General features: G+C 45.5%; 2 protein-coding genes across 2 annotated transcripts; one reads left to right on the forward strand and one right to left on the reverse strand.

The window, feature by feature from the left end:
* The first annotated feature begins 5,873 nt into the window (after window positions 1-5,873).
* On the forward strand, window positions 5,874-11,832 carry CACYBP (calcyclin binding protein). Its single transcript, XM_064454439.1, has 6 exons — window positions 5,874-6,012; window positions 6,587-6,779; window positions 7,480-7,576; window positions 8,169-8,268; window positions 9,536-9,630; window positions 11,522-11,832. Exons 1-6 carry the CDS (start codon window positions 5,992-5,994, stop codon window positions 11,679-11,681), a joined length of 666 nt encoding a protein of 221 aa, XP_064310509.1. The 5' UTR covers window positions 5,874-5,991; the 3' UTR covers window positions 11,682-11,832.
* Window positions 11,833-13,021: 1,189 nt separating this feature from the next.
* Window positions 13,022-16,395, reverse strand: MRPS14 (mitochondrial ribosomal protein S14). The gene is made up of 3 exons (XM_064454440.1): window positions 16,289-16,395; window positions 15,196-15,354; window positions 13,022-13,477 (listed from the first exon to the last, which is right to left on the reverse strand). The coding sequence occupies exons 1-3, from the start codon at window positions 16,331-16,333 to the stop codon at window positions 13,295-13,297; spliced, it is 387 nt and encodes a 128-aa protein (XP_064310510.1). The 5' UTR covers window positions 16,334-16,395; the 3' UTR covers window positions 13,022-13,294.
* Window positions 16,396-17,292: the final 897 nt, after the last annotated feature.

The following is a 17,292-nucleotide window of genomic DNA, read 5'->3' on the forward strand; positions in this document are numbered from 1 at the left end:
GCCCTTTCAGCAGTGTGTGACAGAGCCATGTGCACACGCATCCCAGACTGACTGATGTGTCGGGGATAGCTGGCTCGTTTAGCTTTTCAGCAGGGATCATCGTCAAAGTCTCACTGGAACTGTTATTTTTCATGTGGCACTGGAACAGCTAATGTAGCTCCTAAGTCTGGAGTGACTAATATTTTTTTCCTGAGTCAGTATTAAACTGTGTGTCCACATCAAAGCTATATTAAAAGTAATTTGAATTTTATAAATATATATGTGGAACGAAATCTTATTTTTTAATTTTATTGAGAATGCACAGTTCTGAAATAAAGCCTTTACTTTGATTAGGGACAAACCTCCAAAGAATATTTTTAGTATAATTGTTTTATCTGTTCCTGAGATGCCCAATATGGAGAGAAAAAAAAAAAGTACTTTTTTTTTCACTTGAGAAAGAAGTTGGCTTTACTTTGACTGTAACACTTTACAGGATAAATGAAGCAAGGCTGATTCAGTTATGTGGTCCATCTGTGAACTAGTCTTGTATTATCTTTGTGAATCAAACTTAATATTCTAAAGCAATAGGACTTATTTCACTTAGTTTAACAAATTCTAAATGTACCCAGAGATAATTAAAAATTATAAAGTAGAAAATATTATGCGTGGTGTTAATCCAAGAAACTGCAAAATCCCTGAGGTCCATATGCATTAATGTTTAGTAAAAACCGGTCTCAGGAAAGGTCATGTAATCAGTACTGCCAGCTGACAGTCACATCCTTGTCCTGCCCATTAATTAGTATATAATTTGCTACAGTGAAGCTAGACTGCTTACATAGGTAAGCAATTTGTTTTTTCCCTGGTTAGACATTCTAAAGGACTTCTCTTGGTTGGCCCTTTAAATTTCCTTTAAGATGGATGCTTTCATCTGTGCCATTGTGTTAAAAACAGCTCGAAACAAAACCAGCCATTTGCAAGGGGAGAGGGAGATGAAAGGTCAAGAACAGCAAGAATTCAGCCCCTTAACGAAGTATGTAGTACCCCATTGATGTCAGAGTCACGATGTCACTCACTGACTGTGTGTGGCAATTTAGGAGTTTATAAAAATCCGAATTTACTGGCACTGGAGTATCAAAACTTGGAAGCTACATGAGTCATGCTTTCTCCACAGGATAAAGGCAGGGCTGTTCCCTTCTATTAAGTAGTTGCAGTGAAATCCATGAAACTACTTGTATGTGTGGGAGTACCTCTTATTTTGATTTACCATGAGGCTCAGGGATAATTGGCATGCTTCTGTGTAATCTAATGAGCCTAAATACCTTTGGCATCAAAACCAGAAAAACTTTTTATCTTACAATGCTGGTTTTCTTCCAGCTGCTGGAGAGAAAACCTTAGTACATGTCGCTGTCGGAATGTGCAGATCAGGGAAGACATTTTTCTCTCGAGACTGAGGGACTGTTCTGGCTGACAAGCACGCCCTGTTACAGCCGAACCCTGCAGAACGGGCTGTTGTGCCAACAGCTGGCCGCACTAGACATATAATGCTGTGTACACCCAGGGCAGCGGCTATACACAGCGCCAGGCATCACATTATTCTTGCAAACAAATGCTTGAACTAAATTATTTTTCCATCTATTATGCTAATATCCTACTGGGAGCTGTCCTATTACCTCCTTCAGAGTAATAATGCTAAGGGGAGACACAGTGAAACACTCAAGTTTGGCCCTTTCGAGTTAGGTTAGGTATACATCACAGCAGCCTTTAAAGCTGGGCTAATCCCTAGATGGGTTTGGGGAAATTCAAAGAATTTGCAGCTAGATAAATAATACTCAGTGCTGCTCAAGACCCTATCTTTCCCAAGTCAGAGGTCTACATAATTTATTTCAGAATCATGACTTATCACGTACAGGTTAATCCTAGAGGAATACAGGGGTCCCCATTTCTCCTGGATTCAACTGCTTTGCTACTGAATGTATTTCATGCTATTTTTACCTGAAAAAAAAAAAAAGATATGGGTAGAAAATTAGGACATTACTTCCTCTTATTTTCTTATTCAGTGGGACTTGCTTTTATTTAACCTGTAAAGGAATATATATGTATCTTTGGAAAACTATATCTTATATATAGAATAATATATAGGGAACTGAATCACGAGGGGATAAATACATCAAAAGGATTTGGTATCATAAATTTCATTTGTGACTTGATACCACCAGAATCCTGGGCTGTACTAGTTTCCTGTCAGTTTCTCTTATTTTTGTATTTTATATAATATATGGATGGTACTACCAATGCAAACAAGAGCAGATGTTCTCAGATGCTTCTCCAGATCCCAGTTCCCCCCTTCCAGCAATTCCTGGGCTTGCACTGCTGCTGCTACCACCTTCAAAAGCTGTGCCAGCAGCTCTCTCGAGCTTTGGGAACTGTTGCTTTCCCACGGAAGAAGATTCTGTGGCTTCTCTGAACTGGGAAAAGATGGCACACGAATGCAGAAAAGGGTCTAACCAAGCACGATCGAGCTCCAGATCCCTCCCTGGAGTCTGCCATTCAAGGCGGATTCACTTCAGCACACTTCAGCAGCTTCAAAGCTCTGACTCCACTACAATGAAGTTTTCCAGGTTTGGAGCTGCACTGGTTATCTGGGTGTATCCCAAGTTCGTCAAATATACTTTCCTAAAGAGTTAGGAAAAAAGAGCATCACAGCGATATCAGACTTTTAACTGAGAACAGTTCAGTACTGCCAGTTCTTGTGTAACAAATCCATGTATTATATAAAGTATAATAAGGAAATATAAGTGTAATGCTTGTTATTAAAAGTGCAATTCAATGTACATGGTCACAACAAATGTTTACTTTTTTAATTGTTACAGAATTGTTTGGATCAGTACCTTGTTATCATTGTGTGAACGATGCCTTGTAAAATAAATGGAAACGCAAACAAAATGGGAATAAGGTGCTTATTTTCAGAAGCCATTTACCGAAAACAGCTTAAATCTGTTTGCAATAATAAACAGCTGCCGCATCAGGTTTTCCGATAGAGGTCACTCCAGCTGGTTATTCTGAAGCTGCACTACTGCAGTAGGACACGGCGACTCGCCAGGCTAGCTGTCCAACGCGCGCACATGCTGCATAGCCAGTTCCAACCCGTTCGTTAGGATATGGGCTCGTTCACAAGGCAGGTAACCCGCTCCGCAGGAGTCTGGCAGACAGGCACTGCACTGGGGAGCGAACGGGTCACCCTGCTCCTCTGCTCCCAATGCCAGTCTGAGGTTTCCAGCAGAGAACATGCTGGTAAATATGCTTTTCTTAAAGGTTGTTGATATATAGTAATATATCAACATACACGTATCAAAGCAGTGGGGCACCAGGAGTTGTTGCTAAGGACTTCATGCTTCCCTGGAGTACACAATAGAAATATACAAGTAAGTCACGAGGCAAGCACGCCTGAAGGAAGAGACACAGGGAGCATCCTCAGCGTTGCTATCCAAAGACTGTTTGTCATCAGTTGCTATCAATGCCTGCAGGCAAAAGGAATGGCTACTACCTGCTAGATAAAGAGGCCACATCCTTTCAAAGCCCTCTCAGAAGCTTTTCCCCCTGTCCCAGAGCCCAGGAGCACCAAACACCGTGCTCCACTGTATTTTGTCTGCCTGGCAGACTGTGCTGGGGCCTTGCAGTTGAGCTTCAGCACTCCTGCTAATTCTAACTTAGCTCCTTTTCCCCTTACCAATGCAGGAACTGTTCTGATTCTTCTCCCCCAAGAGAAGGCCTGCCACTTGGCTTCTCATGAGCGTGTGCAGGAGCAGAAAACTTGGCTTTCTCAGGCTCTCTTCTGTTCTCAGGCTGCTGCATCTGGATGCTGCATCCAGGTGAGCTGCATGCAGGAGAGCTGCATGGAACCTGTTTTATGCTACGGCCACCGAAATGCTCCTAAATTAAGGAAACAAAATAAATACTGGTTTTAAAAAAATCTCAAGAAAAAAAGCAAATTACAGGCTCGCTTACAAATGCATTACTGTATTAATGAAAGTGTTTTCTCCTCTAGCCAGCAATTAAATTACAAAACAATACCAATTTAAATCCTAAAACTATGAGTACTTCCTAATATAAGACAACAACTGAGAGTGGAGAAACTCAAAGTTTAGTACCTAAGGCAAAAAACATAGAAAATTTTTTCTTGTCTCAGTGGCTGCTTGACAGAAAGCTCATACGGAAACAATTCCTGAATAAGCAACTGCCCTTAACCAATTAAATAACCATGGCACAGAAGTAAATTCCAGTTGACCACATTGTACTTTCCTGATAAAATCAACCAGCCCAGCTTCGAATGCTGTTGCTTCAGATGGGCTGAAGCTCAGTCCTATGAAAATTAAGCTTAACCACAAGAGTTAGTTATACAGATCTTTCCTGACCCCTTCTCAGCTGCAGATCTTGAAGCGCCGGACCAGAGGGTTAAAATAAACACTTCAGTACAACGCCTGTTAAAACTGCTTTGAGGAGTACAGGCTTGAACATAAATCCTTGTCTTCAGCTCTTCTATTAATTTACCTTCATCTGATCTATTCTTCCCTCCATACCTCCTGCCTGGCAGAGAAGGACTTGGGGGTGTTGGTCAACACTTGGCTGAACATGAGCCAGCAGTGTGCCCAGGTGGCCAAGAAGGCTTGTATTGGGAACAGCGTGGCCAGCAGGAGCAGGGCAGTGATCGTGCCCCTGTACTCAGCACTGGTGAGGTCACACCTTGAATACTGTGTTCAGTTTTGGGCCCCTGAGGACAAGAATGACATTGAGGTGCTGGAGCGTGTGCAGAGAAGGGCAACGAAGCTGGTGAAGGGTCTGGAGAACAAGTCTGATGAGGAGTGGCTGAGGGAGCTGGGGGTGTTTAGCCTGGAGGAGGCTGAGGGGAGACCTTATCGCTCTCTACGACTACCTGAAAGGAGGTTGTAGTGAGGTGGGTGTTGGTCTCTTCTCCCAAGTTACTAGCAGATGAGAGGAAATGGCTTCACGCTGCATCAGGGGAGGCTTAGGTTGGATATTAGGAAAAATTTCTTCACTGAAAGAGTGGTCAGATATTGGAACCAGGCTGCCAAGAGAGGTGGTGGAGTCACCATCCCTGGAGGTGTTAAAACAAGTGTAGACATGGTGCTTCAGGGCATGGTTTAGGAGGCATGGGGGTGTTGGGTTGACAGTTGGACTTGATCTTTTCCAACCTTAACAGTTCTATGATTCTATGAAAAAAACCCTCTTTATAGATTAATTGATTCCTGGATGCTCACATTGGAAGAGAAAAAAACCCCTAAGCCTATAAATCAGCAAACAAGCTGGCACTCCTCAGCTTGGTAAAATAGATGTTGTAACTGGCACCCTCTTTTAGGGAAATCTATTTTTCAAATGCTGAAGGGCTGTATCCTGCCTTGGGTTCTGTTGTTTATAAAAGGCATCTGGAGGCAAATGCTGACCCTTCTGCTTACCTGCTTACAGAAAGATTGCCATTGCCTTTTATTTTTTTCCCTCGGGGTAATTTTAATGCCCGACGGGGGCCGGGGGTCACAGCCCCTTTTGGTTGTTGTTCAGTACACCGGTTTAGTAACAGTGGCAAGAAACACCTCGCTGTGCTTTTTTTTTTTTTCTCGGGCAGCAACAACCCAGGTCGCAGCGCACAGGAGGGTCATTTCAAGTCTCCTATAAAAGAGTAACGACTCCGGTGGCGGAGGAGACCCGGTCGCCCGGGCCCTCGGCTGCCAGCCGGCTTCCCGCCGCAGCCCTCGCGCCGGCCATAACAGGCAGCCAACAACCGCCGCGCCGTTCCGGGCTCCGCGGCGGTGGGAAGGCTCGTGGCCCCGCCCCCAGCCCCGCCCCTCGGCGGGTGACGGGGGGCGGGTCGGCCCAAGCTGTTCCGCGCCTCCGGCGGCGGCATTGCGTCACTCGGACGGCACGGGTGCTCGCGCCGTGCGCGGGAGGGGCGGGAGGGCCGGAACGTTCCAGAGGGCCCGGGGGGGCGCCGCACGCGACATGGCTACCGCGCGCGAGGAGGTGAGCCTCTACCCTCTACCCCACCCCCCGCCCCCCGCCCCGTACCCGCCGCTCTGACTGGAACCAGCGGCGAACAGGCGCGCTCCGCCCCGCCTCAGCGCAGGCCCCGGGCCCGGGTCTGGGTGCGCGGCCCACGCTGGGCCCCGCGGCGGGCGAGGGGCGGCGGGATCCGGGCGCGGCTGGGAGGCGGGGGGCTGGCAGCTGAGTGCCCCGGGGGGCGCCGTAGGTGTCCCTGCCCGAGGTGGTGCTGTGCGCCTTTAGCATAATCCGTAACGCACGGAGGAGCTGTGCCAGCTGTCCGGCTTCATCGGTTTCTGTCGGGTTTTAATCAATGAAAGCCTGAACCTGGAAATGTATCCTAGTCGGGAGGTGAAGACGTGAGCGGCCAGGGAGTGAGGGAGGGGCGGCTTCGTGCTTAACGGGGCGCGCAGGGAAATGCAACCACTGACTTGATAAACCTGAAACTGCTACATCTGGGAAGTCCGAAAGCGACGTAACTGACTGCTTAGCTGTGAACCGTGAGCAAAAAGATCTGTATCTAATACATACGTGGGATCTTTTGTTTCTGAATCAGTTACAGAAAGATTTGGAAGAGGTTAAAGAACTGCTTATGAAAGCCACGAGGAAGCGACTTCGTGATGTCCTGATGACAGAGAAGCACAAGCTGGAGCTAGAGATCAAGAATCAACCTCCACCGAAGCCAAAAGATGCGGCAGAGGAAGAAAAGTCATCGCTGGGAGGGTACACAGTGAAAATAAACAATTACGGTAGGGTTACTTTTCTGAACGCTTCCTAGAGCTGCGGTGTCTCTGTGGAGAAGGCAGGGTGGCATTAGTGACAGTTACGGTTGCCACTTAGCGTTAGAGAGAAGCCTTCTTAAGTGTTTATTTCATACTGGAGACCCCATTTAAAAGCTACTATATTCTTACTTTGCCATCCCAGCCACGGTGCATATTAATTCTGTGTGTGCTATAGTACTGGTGGGTGCATTACGATCCCTGGTGTGCCAACTAGTATTTTTCCATCGCCTAGTGTGTAGCAGGAACGAAAGAGTGAGCTTTGGCTTTTCTGCTCACCATGTAGGTGAAAGGAGAGGGAATTGCTCAAGCTTCTTGTCATGTGGGGAGCAGGGGAAAAAGTGGGTCAAGGAAATAGCAGCAAAAGCAGACAGCAAGCCCTGACTCCCCCTGTGCAGGCAGAGTTGCTCTCCTTTTACATGAGCTGATACATGGCTTTTCTCAGAATTTGCAGGAATTAGGGAATGGGGCTATGTGTGAGGACCTCCTTTTTCTCTCAAGTTATTCCTGAAAAATTAATGTCTCCCTTATTCCTGTGAAGATTGTCTGAATAAGGCAGAGATCCCAGATATTGCTAGGGGACTTTGGGGGGCAGTTGGACTGGATGGATGAATTTTATGGAGGAAAGCTAGGACTTAATCTCTTTTTTTTTTTTTTTTTTCACTTGCAGGTTGGGATCAGTCAGATAAATTTATTAAGATTTATATTTCTTTAAATGGAGTACAGAAGCTTCCACCTGAGAATGTGCAGGTGAATTTCACAGAGAGGTGAGTTCTTCTTGTTGCACCGTGCCACAGGGGAGAGCGTGGATGAAGAAAGCTATTTGAAATGCAGGAATGTGTTGTGTTGAGTTCTGTTCTGGATCAGCCCTTACCCCCCCCCACCCCCCTTTTTTTTTTTTCCTAAACTTGCATTAGCTTTTAGTAGCACTTAGCACATACACTTAAGTATAGCTCTTCCTAGAGTGTATTTGGGTATTTTCATGTTACAAATGCTTGCTGCACCTCATCTCACCTGAGAGGATATGTAGTGTTAGCCTGATTTTTTTGATGGTGATAGAACTGAAGCATACATGAAGTAAATCTGCCTTTCCAAGGTGTAGGAGGTGGGTGAGGTAGAGAGAACCCTAGAGGTCTCGATTTGTTGTGAAGTCTGGACAGGTCCTTTTAAATCCTCAGCATTAAATCCGACTGAAGATTTGAGAGCCCTGGGAAGAAAGTAATTGAAGCCTGTTGACATGCTTTCCAAAGAAATACATCTGCTAAAGGGTGTTCAGACATTGGTTTTGGTGGCAAGGCACAATAGTCTTACAATGATTGGAATATTTGTGCCCTTCTTACCCTCACTTTCTGGATCCAGGTCGTTCGATCTGCTAGTGAAGAATCTGAATGGGAAGAACTACACCATGACCTTCAACAACCTCCTGAAACCCATCTCCGTGGAAGGCAGCTCTAGAAAGGTCAGTGCACCTCAACTGTTAGAGACATTTAGTTTCCACACGAAGTATCGTGTTCATTGCCTGACCCTAGTTTGAGAGACTCAGTGCTAACCTTCAGGCCCTCCCTTCTGTTTGTAAAATCTCTTTGCTGTGAACATGATTTTTATTAATCTGTAATTGTCATAACTGTGGAATTGTTCTCTGGAATCCGTGGGCTCCTATTTCGAAATATCGTGTCTGGGTATTGTACACTTTTTTTAATAGCTCTCCAACAGGATTTCAGAAATAATTAAGCAGAAAATTCCACTAAGCATCCATTTGTATCCCTGTGCTTTTAAATACCTCTGAGAAATTCTTTGCAATTTTAAGGTCTAAGAGACTTGTCTGTAGACTGAAATCTTGGGAAGCTTAAATAGGCTTAATACCCAAAGCAAAGGCTGAAACCTGCTCTGCCTTAGTAAGGGGGTGTTGCTCCAGAATTGAACACTAGTAACATTTTACTGCTGATGACTGCAGCTGGTGACAGTGCCCTTACTGCGCTACGTGTAGCACCTTTCTGGGCTTAGGGATGTGCTGGATACCTCATGTGCATTCTGTGCAGTTGCGTGCTGCACTTGGTGACATCAGAGGTAAAGAAATGGTTCAATTTGAAATTGCCCCAAAACTAGGACAGTGTAAAATTAAAACAACTGAAATAAATGAGGATGATGCTCTGGTGGTTTTTAACACGGCATAAAAGTGAGTGGCGGTCACGTACTTGCTAAGCTAGAGCTCCAGCAGACTCCTGTTTGCTGTAGCACGCAGGACTTCTTCGTGAAATTTAGGTCAGGGTTGCAATTAAACAGGCTTTCCTTGTAACTTGTAAACACATACCAAGGTTAAGCAATGCCCTAAAACTAGTTTCTTATCCTTGGAGAAATAAATTGAGAGAGCTTCTACCTGAACTTGGCATAGCCACCCTTTACCCGACAGTCCTGGGTACTTTCAGATCCCGAGAGTCACTGAATGGTGTTTCTGCAGCGCTGTGTGTTCTTCCATATTGGCACTATAGCTCTGTACTAGTATTGTGTTAATTGCGCCATTTAAATTGTCCACACAAGGTTAACGCTTTGTACCCCGAACCTGAGTACATGCTACAGTTTCTGTCTGCTGCATAAGAATCGATAGCTGAGATAAATGTAGAGTACAGAGGGAAGTTTATGTTATAAGATAATCTTATTCATTCTGATTGTAACTAGTATTCCTTTATGAAGCATTCTAAATTCATGCTTTGCTGTTCCCCATACAGATAAAGACAGACACGGTCCTTGTGATGTGTAGGAAGAAGCGGGAGGAAAAATGGGAATGTCTCACTCAAGTGGAAAAAGAAAGCAAAGAGAAAGAGTAAGTGTCTCTTCAACCCTCCACCTTGTTTTCCATTTCTCGTTCTCCAGCTTGCCTCAGCACTGCCAGGAGAGCAGATCTGCGCTGCGCTGACTGCGCAGTCAGGCTGTGAGAATGGCTGTTCTGGGGGACAAGCCCCTAAGCTGATGGAGAATCATTGGGTTGGGATTTTTTTGGTACTAGTAGCACTGGCAGTGGAGGAGATAAGCTTTGAGTAGCTGTTTGCCACTCTTCTGCTGCTTTATTACTAATGATGAATGCTGCATCTTTGGAAATACGATAGGTAAGACCCGCGGTGAGAGTGCTAAAGGTAATCAACCAATTAAAGATTCATTTATATTTTGATGGCTGCATTCATTGCAAAACCAGCTCTAGTGAGGTTGGCTTTTTTTAGGTTAAGTGTATATTATGTAGAAATATACGTATATGTTCCCTGAAGCTCTGCTGGTTGAAATAATTACTGTTTTGTCCCCTGTGTGTGAAGTGCCTGCACAGAAATCCCAGTGACCTTTTGGCAAAATAGGTCTCTGTTTACCTAGATCATCATATAGAGCCTCCAGCTAATTTATATCACTTCAAGTGCTTGGGAGCAATCCTACAAGCAGCTTAAGCATGGAAGTATAAGGGTGGTAAACTACAGCAGGAAACACCTGGGGAAAAAAGATGTGTTTTGAGAGAGAGAGAGAGAGAGAGATAAAAAAATGTGGTATATAATAGTTTTATAATATTTTAGAATACGTGCACTTGTTCTTCTCCAGAAGAGAATGTGTGTACCCACCTTGAAGCATGGAAACACTCACTTTAGAGAAAGTTATGCCTGCCAACAACTATTCCTTTTGTGTACGTTGATAGGATTATTTGCTAAAGCTGACTAGTCCTCACTAACCAGACCTGAATTTAGAGCAAAAGTAACTTACCCTCTCAAATGGCATCACTGGAGATTTAAGAGGAGGCAACTTGACGACTAACACACGTTGCTGGAGGGACAGGGTTGTTTTGTTAAGCCAGTATCTTGTGCAGAGAAGTCCTGCAGACTGCCCAGCCTGCCACCATAAGTATTGCTGCCTTATTCCAAGTGTTGGGGATTGACGGTATGACAAATGAGTTGCTTCAGAAATATGCCTGGTGCTCAGGTCGGTGAGACTGATGGGTTAGCCCTGTGCTTGGGGAACTTGCTCCCTCTGCTGATCCATTTTGATCTGCGTGTTTCTTGGGTAGCCTGCAGAAACCAGTAACTGCCTAAGGGATTTTAGAAAGCAGAATCAAGAGAAGCAATTGTGCTAGAGAGGGCACTATGTGTAGTCTGGTAATGTGGGACATGTCATACCCTGGTGTTTACTATGTGGGTGTCAGTGTTTGCCAGCTGGCTTCTTAAGTTGAGAAAATTCCTTTGAAATGCAAGGTGTTAAAAAACTGAGTCAATTAACCTGTGGAGATAATCTAAAAAAGAATGAGAAGCCAAAAATACCTTTTGGGTTGCCAATGCGGTTGCTTCAAAGAGCTCAGTGTGGCCATTTGTCTATTTTTATTCACTTCTCACATAACGGCACAGACAGATGTTGGCAGTTTGTTTCTTATATTCCACTCCTGCTTCCTAAAATTAATTTTGGGTCATGCTTCCAGGGTCATGTTTACTGCAGAACGCTTCCCGTCATCCCTAGTGGGACGGATCTAGGTATACTACTCAACCTGCACTTAGTTTAAGGGTACTCTTTAGGATTCTCCCAACTCAGAAGGGGACTGAGGCATGACTGAAGACTGCTGGGGTCTAAAGCTTTGCCAAAGCAAAATCTTCACTGCTACCAGGATGTTTCAAACAAATAATGGCATTTATGTTTTTTTGCCCAGAATTGTTGGATATGCCTGATCTTCTCATGTATCCATCTTGCAGGAAGGCTGCCTATGACACCTCAGATCCTAGTGAAGGGCTTATGAACCTTTTAAAAAAGATGTATGCAGAAGGGGATGATGAAATGAAGCGCACCATCAACAAGGCCTGGGTTGAAAGCAGAGAAAAGCAATCCAAAGGGGACATACCAATGGATATTTGAAAGTACTCTAAGGGCCGCCTTAACACTGATCTTCCATGCGAGACATGCTGTGCTGCAAAGATCATTGTTTACACAACCTTCTTCCAAGCAAAGACAGTCATTTTCCATTTCAGGTTGGAGAAAATATTTAAATAAAATAGCTTATAAAGCATTTCTTTCAGTCACGTGGTTCACCATTTCCTGAAGAGTGGAGCGTAGGTACATCCTTAACCCTCCTTGAAAAAGCATCTCGGATGAGCAGAGGGTGTTGTGAAACTGAAAACAGAATGTAAAAGAAAAGTAATCCTAAACTAGGATAGGTCACAGCCTCTTTGTTGCAAGTGACAGCTGTACCCATGTGGTTGCTGGCATTAATGTCATCCTCAACATGTGGGGTGGGGTGGTTTTTTGATTAGACGTGGGAAAGTATGTTGAACTGTAAAGCATGCCACAAAGGGAGAAATGCTGAAGAAAGTAGAACCACTGTCTCAAGCACTTGCTAGTTGAGCAGAAACAATATGGTATTAATCCTGTGGTATTAAAACAATTACTCTCAGAAGTTAATTATGGGCTGGTTAACCAGTTTAATTTTGAAAATGGAAGCAGCTCTTTAGTGCCTATGCTGTGACATCTGGGGTGGCATCAGTCACAGGAGGGCAGTGAGCTGCTGACACTGGATAGTGAGTTCACCCTGGCTCTAGCAGTATATGAGGAAAAGAGAGACAAGCTCCACTTTCTCCTGCCAACTTCCAAGGGGTTTAAGGTGACAGTAGGAAGTATATCAAGATAGCTTATACACCAAATGTTGGTGGTTGTCGGTTTGCTGCCTGTGCACCTTCCATCTGGCGGTTTATTGCAGCCTCTCAGCCCCACTGCTGGGGCGGATGGAGTAGCCATTTCCCCTTTATTGCCCTGCCTTGGTGAAGCCTAGAGGGCAAATGTGAGCTGAGCAGCAGGCATGTTGCTATTGTTGTTTGCTTCCTGCTTCCTTCTCATGCCTCTCCTGAAGACAGATTTGTTTGATGTTACCTGATGAATTACAGAAGCCATTACTCTCCTATTATGGTCTAGGCTAGGACTTGCTTCATTGTTCTTAAAGCACTAGACCAAGCACTACACTACAAGCAGGAGATAAATACTAGCATGCTGTAGTTTCTAATAGGTCCTTTATTCACTGTGTCTGCTTGTTAATACACATATTAAGTTTGCATAGCAAGAGGCCATGTTTTATTTTCAGTTTGTGCTCATCCTTGTTCATGGCAGACTACTACTTTGCCCTGTTGTATAATTTCATTTATGCTTTTACCCAAATTACCATGGTGAACTTACCATATAGTAGCAAAAAAACTGCTTAAACAAGCTTTGTGCTGTATGTCTTTATTTCTGACAAACTTCACCTTAGTTCTGCAACAATCAGGTGGTGATTTGTGTTTTCTCCCTCATAATAAAACTGCCTCTTACACAGATCAGCTTAGTGCCGTCATGCTGCTTGTCAGTTAGCTGATTCCAGTTGCAGTCCAGTAAGAGAGTTTAATGAATCAACATGGCTTCCTATCCTTCCCTTATTGGTTTGATATTGATGCCGGACTCTTAAGACAGGACAGTCTTGCTTTAATTTTCTGCCATGCGGTGATCTACCACATAGCCCTCTGTATCCCAGACATCTGCGCATGGTCAGCAAAATGGCGGAAAACAATTCTGCTGAGCCTCCAACGCCGCTTCACCCCCCGAGGGCGGGATGTCAGCACACACCTATTTCGGATCCTCACAGGGCAGCTGTCCCGGGGCAAGTCAGCAATCTCTTTATCAGCCACTTCCTAAAAGAGAAGACCACAGCATAGAGTTTTATCTGTGTTCCCCAGGATTTTGAGGGGGCTTATTGCCAGACCTCAAAACCTGCTGTAGAGCAGGTACCACCATGAGCTTCTCCTCCACCTCATAAGTATGCTTTGCTATTTGATAGGAAACTTGCGCCTGTCCTCCTCACTTGACCCCTTCTTTGGGGGCATCCTAACAGTGAATGTAAAATGACCCACATGGAGGCCCTAAAGTTCACTTCATTACACAGACTGAGCAACCTCATGCCAGTAATTATCCTCAGTGAAAATCTGCTTGGCTTTGTCCACGTTGCGGGGTGGGCTAGATCTTTAACAGAAGCTGAACTTAAATATATGTTCCTTATCAGCTGCCTTCCCAGGTAATATGCTTTGATGTCAGTAAAAGGAATCTCATATAGTATACTTTGGAAGGAGCTACAGGCAGAGGACAAGCCAAAGTGCCTCTGTTCTAATGAGGAGGCTTAAGAAAGGTCTTTCCACGTACAAGAGACCTCAACAGTTTTCAGGAAGCATAAGGTACCAGCAAATGGAATTTCAGAAGAACAAGTCAGTGTGGCAGGGAAATTCAGCCTAAAGAAAGTCTGTTGAAGCTGGGTAAGCATCCCTAACTGCAGCACTCAATACCTAAAGGACAGAAGGGCTCAAAAGAATCCTGTGTTTGGTCATGGTAGGAAGTCACTGTTGGAGGTAAAAGGAAGGTCTGAGGCTGGACCACAGAAACTCCCATTATGTTGCAGGAGCACTGAAAAGCAATAGTGCAAGACTGTTTTCTGAAGGGATGTTCACCTTCACAGGAAGGTGGCATCGAGACAGCAGCCGTTTGACTTTCAACTTCAGTAACAGCAAGGTCAGTAGGACTTTTCAGAACGTATTTCAGTTACTGGTTTTGTCCAGTTGTGCATCTTTCTTGTGTATATAGCGCTCTTATCTACTACAGTGAGACACCCCCAGTATTTTTCTGGCCTATTTAATTGCTATGATTTTATTCAGAAAGCAGTCTAATACTTTCAGAGGAGACTTGTACCTTCATTTTTAAGACTTCAATTTTGGAGCCCAAACAAGGTTTTGTAGGGGAGGAAAATACTACTTTCCTGGAGTCATCATCTTCAATCTAACTGCTGCTATGACTTTGTGACTTCAAAAGGTGACAAAAGGAGCTAAGGAATGCCAAAAGCAAAGCCAGCTGCAATTTACTTTTTCCCCCCCCGTACGGACTTCTAACACAGACTAGAGTTGCCAAGAGAACAGTAAAGTCAATACATGAAACCAGATTCATACACTTTCTCTTCCAGAATGTTTAAGTGTGAAAGGATCTCCCCATAACTAGGCATGGACAGATCAAATATGTACAGGAATAGTGTAAGAATATTTCTGATATCTGCAAATGTTTTTAATGCTTAGTAAGGAAGGCTGAGAGCAGGACAGTGAATTTTTTCATTTTTAAGAACAGATCTAACACCCAGACCTGGTGCGACTTTTACATGCTTGTAGCTCAGGCAAGGAGGAAAATTAAGTCTTTCCAGCTGAAAAAACTGGTGATTTTGGCTGGATCAGGTTTCCAGGTTTTTAAATAAACAAAAAATCTCAGGTCTGTGAAGTGGCCACGGCAACCCAGCACACATCACAGCGGTACCAGCCAGGCACGGGCTCGTGCCCTGTCCCAGCCCAGGCGCAGCTGTGGGGCAGCTGCTCACTACCTGCAGCTCCTTGGGAAGGATGGTGTTCTTCCGGATGGCGTTGATCCGCAGCCTCTCATCCGCGTACTCGTATGCCAGTTTCCTTCTCTTGACATCCCGCAGCATCCTCCAGTCCACGTAGTAGCTCCGCACTTGCTTCGTGCACGATGAGGGGAGAACCTAGTTTAAAAAAAAGTTGTTTTTACTAACTGCCTGTTGCCCATAGCATTTGCCCAATTCTAGTATGAATTATACCCATAAATATCTGTTAGGCTATTTCAAACAGCTTTCTTGCAGCACAGCTGCTGCCCAAGAATCATAGAATGGCTTGGGTTGGAAGGGACCTTTAGAGGTCATCTAGTCCAACCCCCCTGCAGTGAGCAGGGACATCTTCCACCAGGCTGCTCAGAGCCCCGTCCAGCCTGACCTTGAATGTTTCCAGGGACAGGGTATCTACCACCTCTCTGGGCAATCTGGGCCAGTATTTCACCACCCTCATAGTAAAAAATTTTTTCCTTATGTGCAGTCTAAATCTATCCTCCTTTAGTTTAAAACCATTACCCCTTGTCCTGTCACAACAGGCCTTTCCAAAGAGATTGCCCCCACCCTTCTAGGCCCCCTTTAAGTACTGGAAGGCCGCAATAAGGTCTCCCCACAGCCTTCTCTTCTCTAGACTGAGCAACCCCAGCTCTCTCAGCCTGTCCTCATAGCAGAGGTGCTCCAGCCCTTGGATCATTTTTGTGGCCCTTCTCTGGACCCACTCCAACAGGTCCACGTCCCTTCTGTGCTGGGGGCTCCAGAGCTGCAAAGAAGCACGGGGTGCGAGCCAGTTTAGTTCACAGAAGCCAGCAAAGACTTTGTGGTATCGGGGATACGAACAACCCCGAAGTTACACCCATGTCCCTCCGCCCCGCGCTGTTCCCGCCGCTGCCGGATGACCCCCGGCCTCCAGCGAGCTTTGGGTTGAGGCGGGGCCGAACCGGCCGCCCCCCCACAGCGGCCTGACACAAGCCCCGTGCCCCCCCGCCGGGCCCTGCCCGCTCGCCGGCACCTCGGCGGGGCGGGACGCGGCCCCGAAGGGGAGCAGGGGAGGGAAGGAGAGAGGCGGGCTGACCTGCCGAGCGGCCCACAGCGCACCGGCGAGGGCCCACGCCGCCATCTTCTCGCCGCGCGGCGGCGGAGCGGCGCATGCGCCTGGGGCTGGCCAAGGGTGGGGCGGAGGCGGTAGCTGCGGTGGGATGGGGGCCCGGGGCTGAGGGGAGAAGCCTTCACCCTCCGCGTCCACCCTTTTACGCTGAAACTGTATTTCCAGTGCGTTTTGCGGGTGGAAAGAAAAGGAGAACTCAAACCTTTTTAGCGTGCCGTGCTGTCTGTGCCGGTGCTGATGTCAGCGTCGCTGGCATCTTCCACAGAAACCTCGGGATTCGACTTTGGGTGGACCGAAAGGATCCCAGGCTGGAGAGGAAAGTCTGTAAAAATGACAGGGGGAAAAATAGAGTCCCACGGGGAAAACGTGATGCAGACACACGGCACCGTGTCGTGGGGTCCCTGTCCAGAAAAGCACGTTTGTCCTGTACGCCCGTCGTTGCCGCGCATGTGGTTCCCTGCCAGCAGCTTTCCTAAAAGGGGCTTTAGTTTTGTTTCTTTGGAGTTTCTGTGTCTGCTTGCTTATCACCTAGGACTATTCCTAAACTTATATCAGTGTTTTGCATTTTTTAAAACTCATTAATTTTGGCTAAGTTACAGCATTTTGCAGAAAAAAAATGAATAGTTATAACCCTGAACAATGAAAAATACATGGGAAATTCTGCTTCTGTTGTTCCTAACTACCCTAGTGTTTCATGAAAGAAACTGTCTTGTTCTACCAACTGAGACTTCATTTAGGCAGTGTTTAAAATAAGTCTACGTCCTGATCTTAGAGAGAACATCCATTAAGTTTTTGAAGTTGAATTAATGATTTTGATTAATTTTTCCATTCATATCAACTTGTTAGCTACATCCAAAACATCGTGCAAGAAGCTGGATTCTCTCTCAGTTTGTCATGCTGCTTGTTGTCTCTGTGCCAGGCAGCTTACATAGATACCTGGTGCATTACACCAGTCCTGAAGTACCTAGGTA

Source organism: Phalacrocorax carbo, chromosome 6 (genome assembly GCF_963921805.1).
Source record: "Phalacrocorax carbo chromosome 6, bPhaCar2.1, whole genome shotgun sequence".
Taxonomy (NCBI): domain Eukaryota; kingdom Metazoa; phylum Chordata; class Aves; order Suliformes; family Phalacrocoracidae; genus Phalacrocorax; species Phalacrocorax carbo.